Below are 21,908 nucleotides of genomic sequence, written 5' to 3'. Positions count from 1 at the left end.
GACAAGTGACAACTCAGCTGTCTAGAGGTGACCTCTCTTTTACACCAGAATAACTTTGTCTGTATTATCCTGCTAAATAGTATGGAGCATTCACCACTTCAAATAGGAGGGAAAACCATACTTTGAATGGATTCAATATTGGGCTTAGAGCCTTCCAATCTCTTTTCACTTACAAACTCTTAAGATGTTCTCCGGCAGTTCGCTCCACTTTCAGCCTCCCATCTCCAACATAGAACAAATATAGAACACATATAATCACAATGGACTTCAAATAATTCAGGAGATAAAGAACTTTTGTTACATGCCCAGCAGAGCCCTAGGAGTGCCATTAAATGATGCTGAGTGTTTCGGTATTCTGAATAATGCCAGGCAATAAGCATAGGGGAGTTCATAATGTTGGTGGAGGCCTGGGGCAGTAATAATTTTAGACACCCTCCAGGGGATTCTGATCCTCCCTTTGTGGAACATACATATATCACTTGTGCAGTAGTATATAAGACTCTTTTTCAGAAGTCTTTACATCTGCTCCAGAATCATTACCATGCCTGAAAGGCTTTATACAAAATACATTACTGTTTACTCGGTAGTACTGATGTGCATTGTGTGCTGAGTCCTTTAGACTCAGCAGGTGTATATTGCCTTAACTCTGCTATGAGGAACACTCTAGGTCAGGGTGTCAAACAAAAGGCCCGTGGGCCAGATGTGCCTCCCTAAAAGCAATTTATTCACTTCCCCCCATTATAATTGTGTTCCCCCAGTGTGATAATTGGCCTCTCTCATATCTTGAAAATATGAACAAGATTTGCACATTTTCTCTTCTATCATTTGCAGTTAATGTGTTACTATGTGAGAACAATGTGCTTAATTCTAACCATCATCTGCTTAATGATGTCACTTCTTGCTTAATGTCACTTCCGGCCCTCAGCAGGCACCATGAATGCTAACTTTGGCCCTCTGTATGAAACAAATTTGATGCCCCTGCTGTTGGTCAAGGGAGGTCAGCTCTGTTACAGGGTCTTGGGTATATGGGGGGGGGATTGTATTCACAGATCTTGTACCCACAGATTCATCCGGGAATTGGGTCCTCAGTCCCGTCCCCCCCGCGCATGCCCCCTGCACGTGCTCCCTCCTGAGCTGAGGAGAGCAGGCTCCCCTCACTTCCGGAGGGTCATCTGAGCCCAACAGAGGCTGAGGACATCTCAGACCCAACCTGACAGTTAAAAAGCTTCCTAGGCTTCCCCGGACCTACTAATTAAAAATGTCATTTCTGGTTTCATGGAAGTGTTTTTTTTTAACTGTCAGCTCAGACTGAGCCTGGCAGAAGCCGCGGATGGATGTCAGTGGCCTCTGCTGGGCTCAGAGAACCCTCCAGAGGCAAGGGGAGCAGAGCTTCTCTCAGCTCCAGAGGGTGGGGGGAAGGTGTTCGCCTGTATCCATGGTTTCATGTAACCACAGAGTGTTCTGGAACAGAAGCCCTGTTGATACGGGGGCATGTCTGTATACATATCAACACATGAAACTGCCTTTTCCTGATTCCCACCAGTTGGTCATCTAGGTCAGTACAGGTGTCCACCGGTATATGCAGGAGATCTGTTTGAGCCCTCCACATGGATATGGAAACTGCAGATACCAAACAAAAGCTTGCTCACAGTTTCACATCTAAGGAAAAGAAGCAACAACACCCCATATATATTTGCATTGTTATCTGAGCTGCATTCTGAAAAGTCATAAGACCCGTGACTAATTATCTGCCTCTTGAGCATATCTTTCCAGAAGCAACTTTGTTTCTTGGCCCCTCCTCCTGCTGATGACGTTGTATGTCTGCCTGCACAGAAGACACCAACTGTGAGGAGCAGTGGAGGGTCCAAAGACAGCTACCATTGGTTAACACTGTTGTGGCCTTTCAACATCACCCATTTCCAGGATCAGAGGTCAGGACCTCAACCCGATGTTCTATTTTGTACGGGTTTTCATGCAATTCCTTCCTTCAGCTTTGATTTTGTCTGTTGCCTCAAGCACGCAAATGGAAAGGCAGAAATTTAATGAATAAACAAACACAAATGGGTATTTATGAAATCCTTACAGCTAGCAGATGCCAGCTTTATTACAAAGCCTGATCACATGGAGGTCAGATTGTTCTGCCTCTAGATTTAGGGCCAAAATACACACAACATTAAATCCATCATTGCCAACATAGCAGTGTCATTTTCTTCTATAAACAGCACACATATGGGGGCCTGATGCAGATTTTGACCACAGCAGGGATGGTGGTTGGAGGCTGTGCCCCAATCATAGTCCTGATCTAGAATGGCCCCCATGATGGTATTTTAAAACAACCTTCCACTGGTGTCAATGGAGGCTTTCTTGCCTTATCAAAAAGCACCTGAAACAATGGTGGTGAAAGATCAGAAGGATCATAGAAGGGACAATGTTTCAGCCTCCATACCCCCTGCTGCTGTGGTCCCGATCCAGACTAGGAGCTCCCACACGCACTATTTCCCAATGAAAATAGACCTGGCATGCTTGCAATGATGGAATTAATGTCATGTCTAGGATGGTCAGGGTGACCAGATGTCCTCTTTTTCCAGGACACATCCTCTTTTTTAGCTTCACGTCCTGGAAAAGGATTGAAATGTCTTTCTTTTCCTTTTGAGCAGGCCCCTGTAAGCAGCGCATGGCCTTCTTGTAATTAATAAATTATATGTAATATTGCAGTGTTTCTCAAACTGTGTGTCGGGACCCACTAGATGGGTCGCGAGTCAATTTCATGTGGGTTCCCCATTCATTTCAATATTTTATTTTTAATGTATTAGACTTGATGCTACCAGGGTATGTGACTGCATTTGGGGAAGTGTTACAGACCTGTACTTTTAATAAGTTACTATGTATATTCTTTTAACAGATAGTCAATGGGACTTACTCCTGGGTAAATGTAGGTAGGATTGCAGCCTAGGATTGTTAAAAATTTCCCTGTTTGATGATGTCACTTCCGGTCATGACATCACTTCTGGTGGGTCCTGACAGATTCTCATTCAAAAAAGTGGGTCCTGGTGCTAAATGTATGAGAACCACTGTAATATAGTTTTAAATTTAATAATAAGTAAAATAGTGTTTATACTAAACACGTGAAATCAATATATGTGGTTTTTTTAAGCTTTTATTTTGTCATATCCTATATTTTCTTGGATGTCCTACATTTTTGGGTGCCTTGTCCTCTTTTGTGGTTATGACCTCTGGTCACCCTGAGGATGGCACTGGGAAATAATGTGACTTCCAAGAATACAGAAGTTCTCCATCCCCACTCTATGGTGTTTGACTGCAGCCGTCTCTCAATCAACATAGTTGACCTAGATGGTAACCTAGATCTTGCTCCCCCCCCCCCCCCATATTTGGCCAGACCAACTGTTCTCTGATATGTGTGTTGCCTAGGGACAACAGCCGCCCATGTTGTTTTGGAGAGCTGGTCCTGCTGAGAGCAGTTTTTCCAAGCTGAAATGCATCAAATTAAAAGAACGAAACAACTAGAGGTCAGCTTGTGCAGTAGCCCACTGAGTGACCTGAGTTTGAGTTCAACTCCAAATTAAATTGCTGCTGACACAGATACAGTGGGCTAATCAAGGACTTGCCAATAGGAAAATGAAAGGCTGCATGTTTAATTAAACTTAGTCAGATATTCTGATTATGATCCAGAGAGAGAGAGAGAGAGAGAGAGAGAGAGAGAGAGAGAGATGTTTTAAGCAGTGGCGTAACTAATGATCGTGTAGCCTAGTGCCAAGTTCAAAATGTTGCCCTGGAAGTGACATCACACCCAGGCTTTGTAAAAAGTGAAAATTGGGAGGAACCCACCTCCTTCCCCCAGCAGCTCACCATCCACTTGCTCTGCTGCCTCCCCCAAGTCAGTGGCATAGTTAAGGCATATATCTGCTACCTGAGGTCAAAGATTTTGTAGCTGCATGACAAAAATCAAATTTAATTAATTAAATAAATAAAAAGTTATTGGTTCTATGCTGTATCATAACAACATCTCACTGGCACTCAGAACAATCAGTCTTACAAGTCAGTTTGGAGTTAAGCAAATCCACTTTTTGTTCCACAAGGCAGTTGTGTTTTCATTTTCTGGTTAATTGGCCATAACTTTTGACAGAATACAGATATTCCACTGCGGTTTGTTGCACTGCATTCAGCATTAAATTACCTTTCCAATGATATATAACATGATGGTATTGTTCATACATACCAATAATTTTACAATTTTGGTCACTAGTGTCATGTTCAGCTTGTTGCCCCCCTAAAGCTTGATACCCGTTGCAACTGCTTCCCCCTGCACCCCCTTAGCTACCCCACTGGTTTTAAGGGGGAAAAGTAGTAAATCTATGTTAGCATTCACCCCCACATGGTGAAAATATCTTTAACTGCAGCTCTGAATATTTGTTAACTGCCATTGGGACCTCAACATGAAAGATTCCACAGCAAACAATAGCATGCAAAATTGCAGACTAATAAAGAATGTGTGAGGAAGGTATAAGCCTGGAAAATGTTAAACATAATGCCAGATTTATAAATTTGGCTCCTGGGTCCCTGGGGAAATAAGACGAAATTTCTTTCTCAAGATGTTTCCATATGCAAAAGCTGGGGATGTCCAAATGCATTTTTTTTTTCAACGCTTCAGGGAAGACATGCAGAATACAAGCATAAGTGGTTTGCGGTGCAATCCTGTTTGTTTACTTTGACACATGTTCCGTGGGGATTATTCCCTGGCAAATATGTTTAGGATTGTAGCAGCCAGGGGCATATCTTGGGTGTTGCAAGACAGGGCAGGTGCCCTGGGGGAGGGGGGAGGGTCTGCCGGATGTGGATTTGTCAGGTGATGAGCAGTAGTGGTGGGGCTCCCCATCTGCAATGCTCCAGGCAGCTCCTGGCCTCACTGCAGGGGGCGCTGGCAGCTTTGCACCCCATTCCTTCATGAGTGCCCCCCTTCTCCAGGGAGAACAGTGAGCACCCCTCCGCCAGGGACAACCCGGTAGTGACTGCCTTGCAGTGCAAAGAGGAGGGGGAACAGGCGTCACTTGCTATTTTCACCGGAGGAGGGGGTTGCTCAAGAAGGAATTCTTCTTCACCTCTTGATGGGGGTGCTTTCTTTGAAGGGGAGTCCTCCACAGGAGAAGGAACAGGATGTGCGAAGCTGCCAGTGCCCCCTCATCCTGGGAGGACCCAGAAGTGTTGTCATGACAGGCACCGGAGAAGTGCATGTGATGAGTGTCACTATCCCGGGCACCTGAAAAGTGTGGATCCTTTTCCTAGGCATGATCTTGAAGGCTCCGTTGTCTTAATTAAACTTGGAACAAGTTTCTCATGCCTTTAGGTTTGCTGCAGAGTTGCCGACTCCAGACGCAGAGGATCTTTAAGAACTCTGGAATGAGAAAGTATGCTTTGGCAACACCTCTGGCCCCTTTTGTCTTGGACCTTTAGATTGGAACCATTTCTAGTTTTTGATTGTGAACCCAAAAATGAGTTCTGATAACTTTTTTTACACTCACTGAGGCTTGGAGAGCTCTGTGGAGGCATCCCAAGGGCTCCCAGTACCCCATAAGAGCCTCCGCTGCTGCTCATAAATGGTAAGAAAAACCCCCTTCTTCTCCCCTTCTGCATGATCCTGGGGATTGTGTCATTGCCTTTCCTCCTCTCTGCCCCTTAAAGGTGCACAGGCTTGCAAAAGAGCAGAGCTTCCTAGGCTAGTGGGTTGCTCACCAGTTTGGGAAGCATTGTCTAGATCAGCGGTCTCCAAACCTTTTGGCTAGAGGGCCACATCAAATATCTAACGTGGTGTTGAGGGCCGGAAAAAAAATTTAAATATATAATTTATATAAATAAATTAGAGATGAAACTTAGATGAGTGAATAAATGAATGAATGGGCTCATTCATTCAACCTCTCTGGCCCTTAGAACACCCTCCAGACGCAAGCAGAGCGTAGCTCCAGTCATGTTCGGCCAAGTGGGGCAGAGGCTTTTGGGGGACAAGAGGCTGGCCGCGGGCCAGATAGAGGCTCACCTCGGGCTGCATGTGGTCCCCGGGCCGGGGTTTGGAGACCCCTGGTCTAGATCAACGCTCGTCATACTGCAGCCTGTGGGCCAGATCCGGCGCAAAGCTGCATCCCTCCCCTGTGTGAGCAGCACTTACCGTTCTACCTCGCTGCTTATATGAAGCCCAACTGAGTGCTGCATTGCGACACTCTAGGCAGTCACATCTACACAGAAATGCAGGCGCAAAGCCTGCTGGGGCAGTGGACTACAGACATGACTGCCTAGAGAGTGTTGTGTTCCGGCACTTGGGTGGGCTTCTTCCTAGCAGTGAGACGGAACAGTAAGAGCGGGTCTGGACAGGGGCTGCTTTTACCATGCACAGTGATTGTGAGTTTGGCTACCCCTGTTCTAGATGTTTATTGGTCTGTAACCTGAAGTCCCAAAGGATCTTTGCTTGGTGGTTTTCAGTGATTTTATCAGGTTTATGATCCCAGGAATTTTGGTGGGAAGGAAAATGGTATTTTTTTTCATAAAATATTCCATTCCAGTGAGCAATAGCTGCAAAACTATCATGACATTCTTTATAGTCAGTTTGGGTGATCTTACTGCCTGACCAGATGGTCGACTGTTTTGTCTTTCATCTTACAAAATCAACCTTTTGCTGTTGTCACTGATCTTCTGAATCTTTGCTTTATTATGATCATTATTTATTATACAACATACATGGTGTTTTACATAGGGTAAGAGGACAGGTTCCTGCCCGAGGGACGTACAGCCTAGGGATATTGGCACAGGGGAACCAGAGGTGAAAAGGATACGGTGTGCTTTTAATGTAATATTGCACCAACTTGCTTGGCTCAGAAATATGTGGAAATATGTGAAAGTAAAAAATGTGCCATTGTCAATGATAAAAAAAAAAGTCTGGGGAGTTTTAAAAGAAGGGAATGGAATGGAAAGGGAATGGTGCCAACTTTGTATATAATGGAAAACGAGAGATTGGTTCATCCCTACTGGTGAGACTTTGTAAATTCTTGGCCCTCGCATCAAAGCGGAGGTCAGCATATTGGCACATGACTGTGCTTCAATAAAGCACATCAAATTTGTTTATGTACAAAGGAGACATGGCTACTCCTTATGTACAAAGGAGACATGCCTACTTGGGGACTTCTCCTCCTAGTGAAAGAACCTGCTTACCAAGTTAAAAGAGCCTGCAGAGAAACACAGAGGTGAGGCGATGGCACTGTGGATAATTTTTATTGAAGGAGCACCTTGCCCCCTTATTAAAAGAACTGCGCATCATCAAGGCCAACAGTTCTAATTGGGTACATACAAATTGCTCAGAGTAGAGACTTCTGTGAGGGAAGCCTGGCATTTAGTGTCCTGCTGCTATCTGCGGAGGCAGTGCAGAAATAGAGCAGCAGGATGCAGGGATATTTAAAGGCTCCATTTCATTGCCTTTAGTCCCAAACTTGCAGACAAAAGCCTCCTTCACCCAGACACCAATCACAGCAGCTTAATGAATAGGGAGGGTGGCTGGAAAGAAGGGGAAGACCCCAGGCACGATAAGCAGAGAAGTGTTTTTAAAAAAATGTGGCAGGCTGAAAATACCTTTCTGCATGCAGAATAAGGGCTTGAGGTTTTCTTTTCTTGGCAGGCCCTCCGAATGAGAGTCCTCTAAACGCGGACTGCGTTTTGGGGAAGGTCCCTGCGGAGCTCCCGGTGGAGCAAAGCCAAATGTAATGCAGAGGGAAAATATTGTAGGAGGCCAAAAGAGACTGAATCAAACGCTGATGAGAATTTCATCACCAGGGATGCAGGCGGAATAGATGTGCCGCTGGCAAAGAAACAGCAGTGTTCATCCAGGAAAAGAGCAAGTGCTTCCACAGGTGGGATTGTCAGCTCACCAATCACACCGTTTAGATGGGTGATCAGTAATGACAGCCTCAAAAAGAGTGGCGAGATTCAAAACTGCCAAGTTCCTCCAGTCTCTTAACCAGTACGCTGCACCCACTCTCCCCTTGACCTTGGGTTGCCAACTTTTCCACACGCCTTTGCAGTTCTGCTTGGAACAGCCGCTTGATTTGCAGGAATGTGCACACGGAGATCAATGTCTTTGCCTCCTAATAGTTGCAGATCAAGCTGCTGTTACGTACGTGTCGCTACAGGAACTGATTGAAAGGCCGGCAACTCGAGTAGGACCTCAACGACTCTGCCCTGATCCTGACCTGATAGATTTTACCTTGGCTCCATCCCAATGTCAATAACATTGAGATCAAACAATCGGGCCAAACTGCGCATTATAGAAGTACATGCTTAGTACTGGTGTGCTTGGTTTTTTTAAATTCTTGAGAGAGCAGCTGCTGCATAAGAGCAGGGTAGGGGGAGATCATCTTCTCCAACATTCCCCTTCTGAACCAAATAATACCATAGATCCTCAGACATCAGTAGCGGAGTTCCCATTGATGGAATGGGGCAAATGTCTTGGGTGCAAAGCCTCAAGCACCTCTAGGATTGTGCAGGAAGCCTTTTGAGTCTCCTGACACAGCCGGAAACTGCTTCCAATTTTCCAGAAGTTTAAGAGCCCGGGGAAGCTACAGTAGGCTTCCTCAGTGCATCTTGGTGTCGCGTGAGGCTTTGTACATGCCCAGTAAGTGGGGGAGGGTGCAGATTTGTGCATGTGGAGCAGCAGCATCCCACAGGGGGTGCCATCATAGACCTTTGCCCTGGATCTAGGGCTAGGGAGATCTACCACTGTCAAACATTTCATAGATGGAAATAAGGGCCCATGAAAGTCATATATGATGTCTTAAAATCCACTACCACAGTCTGTCTCGCAATGACTTAATGACAAAGAGGGTGTTATCGTACACCTTACAAAAACATACCAGAAGAGTGGAATTGCGTTCAATGTAAATGTGAACCTTGCCAGTGAACCATTATCTGGTGTGCTCCCTTGGGTTAATAATCTGGTAATCTGGGGTAATAATCATCATCTGGGGTTAGATAATCTGGTGTTAGCTGGTGTGCTCCCTGGGGCATTTGGTGGGCCGCTGTGAGATACAGGAAGCTGGACTAGATGGGCCTATGGCCTGATCCAGTGGGGCTGTTCTTATGTTCTTATGTAACCATGCTGAAATGGCAGATTTCTGCTAAATCAGGGTGTCCGCTAAGTGTTTCTCTGCCCACACCAGCAGCTCATACATCCTCCTGTCCCAACCCACCCAGGAGTTTCTGGAACTTTTTGGCCTCTTGCTTTCCCTAACGGAAAGATGGGAAGGAAGATGAGAATGAATAGAAAAGGAAGAGACATAGACAAATGGGGGTGAGAGAGAAATAAATAAAAGACAGAACAGGAAGTAAGGGGAAAAAATTGATCTATCTTGTAAAGAATAGGAAAGTGAGGCTCAAATATACTTTTTGTATAAGGTTATGAAGACTGAAGGAAAACATTATTCATCTTTATTTCCTATTTTTTTAAAATCTTATCTTATCTTTATCTAATCTCTTGCCCTATTTTAAAAGAAACCTGGCTTCTCATTAAACCCCATTGGCCCAACTGCAATTAAAGGGCACAATAAAAGTGCCCGTTGCATAAACCGTCTTCAGCTGCACATTGGAATAATCTCCTTCGTGAAATTCTGCTTTAACACCCTTGCAGGACATGTGTTGTGTATGCAACAGTGGAGAGGTGATGCTGTCCACTCCTGACCCTCAGAGATTGAAGTACAGGTTGTGTCTCAGCATCTGTGGGGGTTCCCAGAACCCTCCAGGGTGCTGAAAATCGCAATAAATGAAATCAGTTTTAAAAAACAATGTTCCTTTACTCAGCTGTTTAAAAATAGCCTCGCTTATCATTGCAATGCAGCAGGTGGGCAATCAATCAATCAGCAGCTAAGTTTCAATTCACTCCAAGGCAAGTGACCCCTCCCTTCTCCCGGAGCATGTGACAAGAATGCAAAGCGGAGGTGATAATGACTTTGCATTCTTTTGAACATGTAATGGGGGAAGGGAGGGGTTATTTGCCACTGGAGTGAACTGAAACCAAGCTGTTCTAAGCCCCTGGAGAGAGCTTGATTGATTGATTGACAGCCTGTGGTCACTTTCCTGCATTACAATGGTAAGAGCCAGGGTGGTGTAGTGGTTTGGGAGGTGGACTTAGACCTGGAAGATCCAAGTTCAGATCTCCCCTCAGCCATGAAGCTTCCTGGGTGACCTTAGGCCAGTCACTATCTCCCTCAGCCTGACCTACCTCACAGGGTTGTTGTGAGGACAAAAGGGTGTACGCTGCCCTGAGCTCTTTGGAGGAAGGGCAGTATAAAAATGTGAAAAATAATAAATAAATAAATAAGCGCGACTGAGTAAAGAGACATTTTTTCTTTAAAGGGCTCATTGCGTTGAGCTAAAACTACGGGTGAAAAATCTATGGATAATTAGGTTATAACTGTACTGGATATCTGGGAGAAAGGAAATTGAAAACCAGAAAAGGGGGAATTCCCACCATTGCACACTTTTTTTTTTGCATTTTTGTTTTTCTCCTCACTGAAAATGTCTCAAAGGCAAAATTAGGACAAAACAGGGATAGTGATTTACCATATTAGAATATAGGGTCAGTCCCTAGCAAATAGGGAGAGTTGACACATGTTATATTTGTATTCTTGGAGCAGAACTATACAAAGTAGTAAAGTTTCTGATGGGCTCCTCTAGCAGGCCATTTACATGCTGCCCGTTGTTATGTATTATTACGGGCACCTATAACATGGCACACATCAATCAGGGGTGCTTGCCTTTTAACATCTCTGTCTCAGTCAGGCTTCCTGCCTCCTTTCCGCTCCTGCAATGTAATTTTGTCATTACCCCGATATGCCTGGCCTCTGCTCTCTCCTGATATAAGAGAAAACTCTTGTTAAAACAATAGATAAAAGGCATGCCCCCAATTCTCAGTCAAAGAAGAATAAAACAGAGAGATCAAATCCATAGGCTGTAATGACACATCCTTAAATCAGTTGGGGAAAAGCCAATAAAAATCACAAAGGACGTTAGAGAGGAAATGGTCAACAGTCTTATTAATTTATAAAACCCAGTCTCATAACCCAGGGTCTATTATCAGGAACTCTACAGCCCTGATAATAACTTTACCCAACAGTCTTATAAAATGTGATCAGTGTGTCTAAAACCATAGAAAATGTGGCTGAAGATGAACAAACATCTGTGTAACAAACATCTGGGGCTGTTTGTTTTTTGATGGGAGTGCATGGAACTCAGAAGGCTAACTTATCTCTTGTTTCCTCTAGATCACGGGTGTCCAAGGTTTTTGGCAGGAGGGCCACATCATCTCTCTGACACTGTGTCGGGGGCCGGGGGAAAAAGGAATTAATTTATATTTAAAATTTAAATAAATTTACATAAGTTTACATAATTTACATAATGTAAATTATGTAATTATTTAATTATGTACATTTTGTACATAAATGTAATTATGTACATTTATGTAAATAAATTTACATAAGTTTAGCCGCCCTGGGTCCCTTTGGGGAGAAGGGCGGGATAGAAATAAAGTTTTATTATTATTATTATTATTTACATAAATGAATATATTAAAGATAAACTTATATGAATGAATGAAGGTCTTGCAATAGCTCAAGGCCTATAAAAGGCCTTACACAAAGCAAGACTGGCCTTTCCTTCGCTGCTGCTACTGCATCACAGACGTGAAACAGCAAGCAGTGGAGGAAGCCCTCATCCCACAGCTCATACGAGAGGTCAAACAGTCGCCCTCACGCTGAAAGCAGTTGCATCGGGCCAGTGTGGGCTCCAACAAGTCTCTGGAGGGTCAGAGGCTCATTGGAGACTGGGGGCTCCTTGAGGGCCACATTGGGATTCCTCGAGGGCCGCAAGTGGCACCAGGGCTGGGGTTTGGGCACCTCTGCTCTAGATCAGTAATGGTCTCCAGAAGCGGTTCTAAAACTGTGGGTTGTGACCCAATTTTTGGTGGGTTGTGAGGCCAGCATGACTTGGAAACTGCAAGGCATTCTGGACCGCAACGTACTCCAGTGTGTGACTCACTTTGTTGACTGCATTGCACCCCAGAATGCCTTGCAGCATTGCATTCTGGGGTGTGATCCAGAAGATGCAAATCATTATGGGGTGTGATTTGGCTGCCACAATTGACAAAGTGGGTCGTGGCGGCAAAATGTTTGAGAGCTGTTGGTCTACAGTTCTTGCAGTATCTCCAGCATGGTTCCTTGCCAGGCCTAAATGGAGATGCCAAGGACTGACCCTGGGATATTTTGTATTGTTTTTGATGGTGTGTGTGTGTGTGTGTGGGTGCAATCCAACCGCACCCTTGGGCCGACACAAGTCTCCTCCACGAGAGGAAGCCAGGCTGGTGCTCTGAGAAGCGCCGGCCTGTGGAGGCTGACATAAGCTTCCATGCCGGCTTCCTCCTTGACACTTGCATTGGCCCACCTGGGCCAACACAAGGACAAAAGGTAGGTGGGGGGAAGTGGGGAGAAGGCGGGAGGGAGGCATTCCTGGGTGGGGGGAGGGTGGGCCATGGGCGGCCCTTGGGGCGGGCAGGTGGGGTGCGGGAGGCAGGACTGGGATCTGGCAGTTATGCAGGATTCTAACCCCTGTTCCCGGGGAGAACGGAGCAGCTTCAAGCCGCTCCACTCTCCTCAGACTTGTGCCACCTCAGTAGGTGGCACAAGTCTGAGGAGACCCATTCGGGCCAGCTGCCCTTACCCAGGGGTAAGGGGAAAAGTTTCCCCTTGCCTTTGAATGAGCCACTTATAGCCACAATCTTGCGCTGGATATAGTGCAAGTCTCTTGGCTTGCCTGTTCCAGTGCAGGATAGGATTATGCCTTTTGTGTGTGTGTGTGTGTGTGTGTGTGTGTGTGTGTGTGTGTGAGAGAGAGAGAGAGAGAGAGAGAGAGAGAGAGAGAGAGAGAGACAAAGCCACCAGTGCCCCCTCCTCTGGGGAGATCCCAGAAGTGACATCACAATGTCACATGATGTTACTGCTCCAGCTGCCGGGGCAGTGAGTTACGCCTCTGGTTATGTTACCTTGTGTATTTGGGGGCTGTCCCCATATGTATGTGTATGCTTTCATTCTTTACCAGCCTCATGTGTTTCTGGAAAAAAAAAAAAATCTCTCTCTAACCACTATGATTGTGATAACAGTGTGCTTTAAAAGAGTAATGGGTAGATATTTTTAAGATAAACTTTACAATTTACTCCTACTAGTGAGCTCTAAGTCACTGGTGATTGTGATCAGGAAAAATCCACGTGGAGCCAAGTGAAAAATCTTGAATGAGCAGAGCTATGCAGGGCAGGCAAGTGGAGCTTGAAGCACTCTTACTCTTGGGTGGAGGAAGCCACGCTGTTGTTGTTTTTTTTTAAACAATGGCAATTGCTCCTACTCATAAAATAATCTCTCATTCTCTGAATGGGGGCTCTCATGTTCCAAATTCAAAAGTCAATTTTCCAAGGGGAAAAAGTTCCACCCTAGCTAGAGTCATACACCCATTGGCCCCACCCTGGCGATGGCCCTGCTGTGTCCATTTACTTTCTCAGCAGATTCTGCAAGTTGAGCAGCTTTGAAGGAACCTTCACAATCCTTAGGACAGAAATATATCAACCTTGATGGGATAAGGCAGGCCCTCAGGATAGTTTTTACAATTAGCACAACTGTGACTGAATTTAGCCCTGTGACTCACTGCCGGCACTAAAAAGAAAGCCGCATTAGTGGTCAAGGTATGGATAAAAAAGCACCCAATGCTGAGATCCCCTGGGGAGGGCATGTAGTATAAGGAGTTAAATTAACTTTTTAAAAATATATTCCTGCCCTCTAGTCCCCAATTTCAGGAGCGAAAAGCCTTTCAAGTCAGAAGAGCATTCCACATATATGACCACTTTATAACTTCGGCGGAAACCATCAGAAAGCGAAACAAGAATGACAACGAGGTCAGCAGGATATGGTTAGTCTAGAAATAGTCACTAATTCTGTAGATAAATTCTATTTCCTTTCCCTTTGCCGAACCACGAATTGACGTAGAAATAAATTAACTGGACAGCTTTGCTCCAGATCAATAGCCAAGCAGTAAAAACAAAAAAGGGAGTATCTGAGATGTTTTGGCAACTATACAGTTAGGGCTGGGTTGTGCCTAAGGCCAACCGACAGCCTAAGTCTACGCATTAGAACTCAGAAGTCCCATTATAGTCAATGGTCTTACTCCTAGGTAAGTGTGTATAGGATTGCAGCCAGAGATGGCTACCTCTGCAGCTCCTTCTCCTCCACCCACTCTCTGGATGAAAAAGGAAGAGGAGAACAGTCACAGAGCGGAAGGAGGAGATGCATCAGACACTCTAGTCCTCCATACTCTCATGCCCTGCTTCCCTTTTGCATCCAGGGAACAAGAGGAGGAAGATAGGGATACGTGGTAGATGATGTGCTGCTGGGTGAGCATGATGTTTCTCCGTAGACAGTGAGAGATCTTGGGCCAGCCCTTCTTTCAGTAGTGACATGGAAGGCACCTTTTCCTGCATGTTCATCCCCCGATGCTGCTGTCAAGTTTAAAGACTCATCACACTGCCCCTATTCACCCAGAGGAGCAGTGGACACACACACAGAGTCCACCTCCAACATGGACATTCTACATGATGGGTTTGTATAGGGTGATGACTTGGGTTGTCCAATCCTTTCCCCTTAAAAATAGGGAGGTAAAGTTGTGAAAAACATGCCATCATATGCACAGACTTCTGCATGAAGTGCCCAGAGTATTTCAGGTGTGCAATGGGGGAGGGGGGAAGGTTGTGTTCATTCACTAGACATGTTGGAGCACATGCCCCATCAGTTACCTGAATCTGCCCTATACTGCAATTACTTACCTTACTTTTCACATTTTTGTAGCGCCCTTCCTCCAAGGAGCTCAGGATGGTGTTCATAGACCCTCATCTCCTTTTTCCCTCACAACAACCCTATGAGGTAGGTGCGGCTGAGAGAAAGTGACTGGCCCAAGATCACCCAAGAAACTTAATGGCCAAGTGGGAATTTGAACCTGGATCCTCCATGTTTAAGTTCAACTCAAACCACTACACCATCCTGATCATTTGCTTGACGGTCATTTGCCTTGTGTGTGTGTCCACTTTGACTATCAAGTTCCTCTGGATTACTCTTAGCTACTCTTTTTTCCCCAAATGCCACAATTTTCTAGAAAGGACTATTGTGCCTTTAACAACTGTATGACAGGTAGAAATTAATCAGGTACAGCTTTCCCCCATCAATGCATTTCCTCTCAAGGTTCAGGGAGTTTGCAAACTAGTTTACAAGATTAATGATACTAGCATGTTGTAGAGAAGTTTTTTTTTTGTTTTTTTTTAAGCAGAAATCTAAAAGATACAATATAGTCCTTGGAACATGCAGCCTGCTAGTTCATGTCTCTTTGTACTTTCACAAGGTGAGATCCCAATCAAAGATCTGCTTTGGTCTCTTGCTATCCACGATCCAAGGAACTTGGATCGAGAAGTGCTCTTCAAACTCTTTTCATTAGAAAAAATATCTTCATTTATTAAAGGACAGTTCCACTCAGGCTAATCTCAATATGAGCCTGAAGGTCCAATCCTATTCAACTTTCCAGCATCAGTGCCGCCTCAATGCAGCCCGGAGCTAAGGGGACAAATGTTCCCTAACATTGAGGAGGCCTCTGTGACTGCCTCCTCACCAAAGGATGCAGCACACACTCCATTGGAATGACTGCACCGGCCCTGGAAAATTGAATAGAATTGGGCCCTGAATTCTTTACCTTTGTTAGGGAACTAGGGGTCTATTGTTAGGGGTCTATTGACATGGTATGGTGGATACTGTTAGACAAGATATTTCGAAAGCCAACATGGTGTCATGATTAGACTCTTGGATTAGAACAAGGGAGGTCTGGGATTCAGATTCTCACTCACAATGAAGTTCATGAGCCAGTCTCTAACTGAAAATATGAAGGTAGGACAACCACCTACCACTTTACTTGGAGGTTATGTAATAACCATATAGGGAGATTTCAAATTAAACAGCACAGATTTGAAGCACACCAATTTTTGTATTAAGAGAGAGGCAGATTTTGACCAGTGTCTCACTTCCCCGGGCTGGGGTGCGGGTGGGGGTGTCAGATGTTGAAGATGATGACATTTGTGGTCTGTCCAGTTTTAATGATGGAGCCACACTCCTGGTTTGAAGAAAATAACCTGGATTTTAGGGACACTACTATCTAAACTTATGGAAAGCTCCAGATGGCTTGAACAGAAGCCCTGCTAGGAAAAAAAAAAATAGTGGTGACCCTACTAAGTTACTGCTGAGTATGGAACCTGTATCTCGTGAAGTTCCTGGGATGTAGCTCATATTCACAACAGACCTCATTGAGAAGTATGGAAAGAGATTGGTGTAATGTTTATTTGTACGGTCTGTTTGCATTTTAATGTTAAAATTTGTGTGACCTTTATTTTGTTTTATTTTTATTTTATTTTAATTCTTTATTTCCTTTTATTTTACATCTTATTTTACTTTAATGACTCATTTGTTGGAACATGAATTAATGCCAGTAAAGGTCTCTAGTCTCTCTCACAACCGACCTCCCTGACATGACAAAGATGTTAATCTCCCCAATCATTGCTGCCTGTTTCTTACACGCAGTTTTCAACTATGAACAGGAAATTGTTAACTTCTTCAGAATGTTCTGTTTGAGGGGGAGGAGAAAGTGGAGAAGGAGAAACAGAGACTGTTGAGGTGGGAAGAGGCCTTTGAGTCAGGGTGACATTTTCTTTGGTAAATGTAGCATTTGACTTCCAGAAACGGTGACATTTTCGCCCGGCATAGGCTGAGAGAAATATTACTAATTGCTTGAGAAATGACTTTAAGGTCTGCTTCAGATTGCTTTGGCTCAACCATTTGCAGAAAGAGGCAGGAAAAAAATGCAGCTGGGGGTAGTGGTGGTGGAATTAGCTTCTGGAAACATTGGTTGGAAGGAAGTAGCTGCGACAGGGCTTAAGAGAGGGGGGTAAAGGAGGTAATTTGTACCCAGGCCCAGGGTCAAAAGGGGGCCCAAGAGTCAAAGGAGGGGGCCCAGAAAGTTCCTGGGGCCTTACACCTATCTCACCTGAAATTGCTGCCTGTGCATGATGCTGGGGGCAAACCACAGGCATGTAGTTGCAACTGCTGCTGAAAGCCATACACACCGGGCCTAGGAATGCATCCACGACCCTCCCTAACACCAGATCAAATCTGGGAGGAACCTGACCTGCTATAGTAGCTCTTTGGTGTGTAGATCCGCTTGCCATATAGAAACTCAGGGGCACAGCTGCGGGGCAAAAGCTGATGAAGTTCATTTTGGTGCACACAGCACACTGTCCATTCTAGTGTGAACCCAAATATAAAGATGCTAATTTTTTGCAATGATTTTTTATATTTCAAAGATTTTAGAGCTATTTAATTAGCGTGTTTTGGTTTTCCATATTACTTTATCTAGTTGCTGATGCCGCATGGTCAGGTAGACCTGGGCTCTGCATCAAGAAGCCTAGTGGACCTGGGCTGCAAAGACTACTGTGGCTGTCAGCACCCTCCCCCTGCCTTATTTTGCCCCCCCCCATTCTGCCTGCCCCTATTGCCCCCTCCCCCTTTGGGAAGGGGCCCAGAAGAAACTTTGTACCCCCTGACAAAATTACTCTCGGCGGCCCTGAGCTGCAATCCAAAGGCCAGTTTAACCGTTGGAAATGCTTAGCGTAGAACACTGACAAATCTTTTGCTCTTGGAATACCATCTGAAGATGTAGAACATTGTAGGAGTGAAAACTTAGGGCCGTTTCACACATTCCAATTTTAAGGTATATATTCAAGATGTCTTTGAACAGATACCTAAAAAGAACAGGTATACTTATCAAGGAACCCCATTTAGATGGATGCAGCTGCTTGTGGAATGTACCATCCAGCAAATAGATGTGTCAAGCACAGACAGGTCACAATGTGTGGCTGGACAATTTTGTCTGACCTCATGGATCACAAATTGTCCAGGTCTACAAGAATAGGGGCCAAATCCTATCCTTTCTATCATTTCTGTCTGTCTAGTGGTGTTGATGCAGCAGCACCAAAATGGCAACCACTGCATGATATGGTGGGGGGGGGGCGACAGTTGCTGAGGTCTCCTCTAGGTAAGGAAACAATCGTTCCCTTTTCCAGGGGGAAGCCACCATGGTGCAGACAAGTCTACTTCAGTGGTGGAGCTGCGGAGTCACAGCCTCTTGGGGCAGCACATGCTAAACAGTCACAGGTGGCACCACCAGTGCACTGGCCCATTCCTAGGCTATCAGATGGTAAGATGGTAGGGCTGGTCTATTAGATGGTAAGCCCTTTTTCTAAGCTCTTGGTAAGCTTAAGTGCTTTGGCAGAAAAGCAGTCTATAAATGCAATAAATAATAGCCAACATTATCATGCTTCTTCTTTTCTTTTTTGTTTTTGAGAATGGGAAAGACAGAATGGAACAAGAACAGACAATAGAGAAATATTTGGAACAAGAACAGACAATAGAGAAATATTTGGGTGGTGGCTAATGAAAAGTTTTTGGGTTTTTTTGCAGGAGGGATTTGTAGTGTCTACAGCTTATCCTCTGCATCCCCTCTGTTTCCAGCATTTCCTCTCACCTCACTATTTCAAAACGTCGTAAAAATAACAATTGAAACAAAATCTAAATGGTGGAAACTCCAAACAGTTCATTGTTGTTTTCCAGAGGTTATCAGTGATGATTTTCAAATGAGCTTCAAATATCTATGGTATTATGATCAGCTGGAGCATAAAGTATTAATCTCGTATAAAATGCCTCTGATGCTGCCCTAAACTGCGCCAGCAATATTGTTCAATTTGAACATGACAGAAGCAGAAAAATCAATTGTTTTCTTCTAGTGGCTTGAAGATGCTTCACACTGTTCCTTGGCAGGCTGAGTTTTTACTTCACTGATGAAATGCCCTCGGCTCGTGCTTGTTTTATTTAAACAAAAGAAAAGTCGCATTTGTCGCTAGTTTTGCCCCAGAAGCAGGCCTTGCTTTTGCTAAAAAGGGAAAAAAAAGAGTTTGTGCATTCTCACTCTGAAAATTTTGAAATCTGAGACATAAATAGATCTGTCTGGGTGAGATCACATAAGTGTTCTGTTCATCATTCAATGACTGTAACCCTAAGCATTCATTGTACATGTGCAGGGAGGAGGGATAGTGGATTGTGATCATGATGGCAAGCACTGTCCTCTTCATGCACCCAACTTTGGAGCATGCAGACATATGAATCTCAGGACTAGTGCAGCATAAAAACAGGGTGCCCTACATACAGGATTCCTATGATTGTACATAGGCCATGAGATAGATTTCCTACTAACATTACATTTCTTACCGACATTTCCAACTAACGTGCAGAGACTGGGTGCAAACCGCTTGTACACAGGGACAGCTGCACAAGTCTCGTCCCTGCAGCTATCAAAGAAGATGCTCCAAAGACAGACCATTCATATCTCATAAGAACATAAGAACATAAGAACAGCCCCACTGGATCAGGCCATAGGCCCATCTAGTCCAGCTTCCTGTATCTCACAGTGGCCCACCAAATGCCCCAGGGAGCACACCAGATAACAAGAGACCTCATCCTGGTGCCCTCCCTTGCATCTGGCCTTCTGACATAGCCCATTTCTAAAATCAGGAGGTTGCGCATACACATCATGGCTTGTAACCCATAATGGATTTTTCCTCCAGAAACTTGTCCAATCCCTTTTTAAAGGCGTCCAGGCCAGATGCCGTCACCACATCCTGTGGCAAGGAGTTCCACAGACCAACCACACGCCTCATGTCACTCCTCAGCAGGAGTCACGGAGATGACATATTAAGTGCAAATTCGTATTTCGAAACCAAACAATCCTTTGGTTTCCCAGCTGCTTCAGAAAGAGACAGTTTTGGGCAGAGCGTGTGTGTGATCGCCTTGCAAGGTTTTTTGATTAAAAAGTGTCTTAATCTTAATCACAACAACAACATCAACAACAATAACAACAACAACTAGCACTGAATGATTCCATTGAGAAGAGCCAAGAAGGACTACTGGTTGAAGCCTCTAAAGGTAACCTATTGAAAGAGACATAAAGTAGACTACAAAAAGGCTGAGGTTCAAGCATGCAGGGTCTATGAAAGGGGGGTGAAAGAGGTAATTTGTACCCAGGTCCAGGGTTAAAAAAAAGGGGGGGCCCAGAAATTTCCTGGGATCTTCTATTTTCCTGTCTCACCTGGACTCGCTGCCTGTGGGGATACTGGGTGTGCAAGCTGCTGCAGCTATTGCAAGCCATACGTGCAGGGCCAAGGAATGCATACTTGACACAATGTCAAGGAGGAAACTGGCCTGCTACAAGAGAGAAGGAAAGGGAGCATCTTGACTGACTTCCTTGCTTTGCTTCTCTTCCCCTCTCCTCCCCCATATTGTTGTACAGGCACTCAAGTCTTCTCTGGGTAGCATGCAAGGCTGAGCATGATGTCACAGTGGAGGCTGCTCTTTAGGTTAAAGCACTGGGTAGGTTGGTTTGAAACAAATCAAAGTAAAAGATGTATTGGGGATTAAATCAGAACAACATATCTTTTTGAGAGGAAGGAGTTTTCTTAGCAGAGGGGTGCTTTCTCATGGCAGCCCCTTTTAAATAAGAGTAACATAAGGAATACCACCATTTGCTTCCAATGTATTTCAATAGTGGGACCTCTGCACCCATTCAATTTCTGCCTGTCATGCTGTTCTCAAAAGCACAGCATCTCTGTCCGTAAAAAGGCAGCAGCCCTAGACATGCCCATCTTATTTATTTCACTTGATTTATAAGACATTTATACACTACTTATGCCGCACACATGCCCTACAAGTCATTTGCAGGAAAACCCAAAAATAAAGGAGTACCTTATGTTTTTTAAAAAAGCCACAATAAAAGCACACTATTTTAATGTTCTGCTGACTATAGAACACCCTTGAATTTCACCCCCAGCCCCTGCTCAAAGCATTATATGCTGGTGCTTAACCAAAGTAACTTTGAACACTCGGATCGTAAGACTCATGTTCAAGCGTCAGTGAGATAAAGTGTGTCTGATGGCTGTCTTAAGCGATCAAACTCTAGAGACATGGAAGGGCATATGAGGATCAAAGCCCGTATCAGTTTCCTTGCCTAGAAGAGGTGCTTACCCTTAGACATTTCCAAAAGCGACGCTGGCGATCCCTGGATTTCAACAATCTCGGTGTCCTTATTGCAGAATGTTGAACTGTGTAGGCAGGCCTTAACAGATGGCTGTTTTAAGATCTCCTCGATAGAAAAAGGCAGCATGGGCTTCCTTTGGTTATCACAGTCCTTTGAGTTGCTCATCTTTATTTCATTATGAGGACAGGAACTCAGCATCGGATTTATTTATCGCGGTAAGCCCAAATACGCAACATATTTTTGACACTCTTTCTGCTGCTCATTTATGCTGGAATCTAAAAATATATATATATATATATCGGTGCATATTTGGCTTCTGCTTGCATTCTAGCTACTCAGGCCAGTTCAACAGGAAGAATTAAGCCCCCTGTTTGTTTCACATTCCTGATATCCACTACAAGACTTAAATTTCTTTCATTCATTGGGAAAGGAACCCTCTGGACGATGAGGCAGCAACACGCGTCCGGAAAAGAAACCCTTTTAAAGTTTTACGGATCTTTGTGCGTTGTCCTTGTAATCCCAGGAGAGGAGGAGACTTCTTAGCAGATCCAAGGTCTTGTCAGAAAGCTTGATCTGGGTATCTGAGAACAGACAAATGTTCTGCTTTTGGCTTTTCAAGGGGACCTACATACAAAGGTTGGCATGTG

General features: G+C 44.5%; 1 protein-coding gene across 1 annotated transcript in view; it reads right to left on the bottom strand.

Moving 5' to 3' along the window:
- ISX (intestine specific homeobox) overlaps positions 1-21,459 on the bottom strand; it is a 30,301-nt gene extending 8,842 nt beyond the window's left edge. Inside the window, exon 1 of the mRNA XM_066634462.1 lies at positions 21,272-21,459. Coding sequence (XP_066490559.1) covers positions 21,272-21,459 — 188 coding nt within the window. The remainder of the gene's footprint in view (positions 1-21,271) is intronic.
- Between the last annotated feature and the right edge of the window lie 449 nt (positions 21,460-21,908).

Source organism: Tiliqua scincoides, chromosome 7 (assembly GCF_035046505.1).
Source record: "Tiliqua scincoides isolate rTilSci1 chromosome 7, rTilSci1.hap2, whole genome shotgun sequence".
NCBI classification, from domain to species: Eukaryota; Metazoa; Chordata; class Lepidosauria; order Squamata; family Scincidae; genus Tiliqua; species Tiliqua scincoides.
This window is presented reverse-complemented; position numbering and strand designations above follow the sequence as displayed.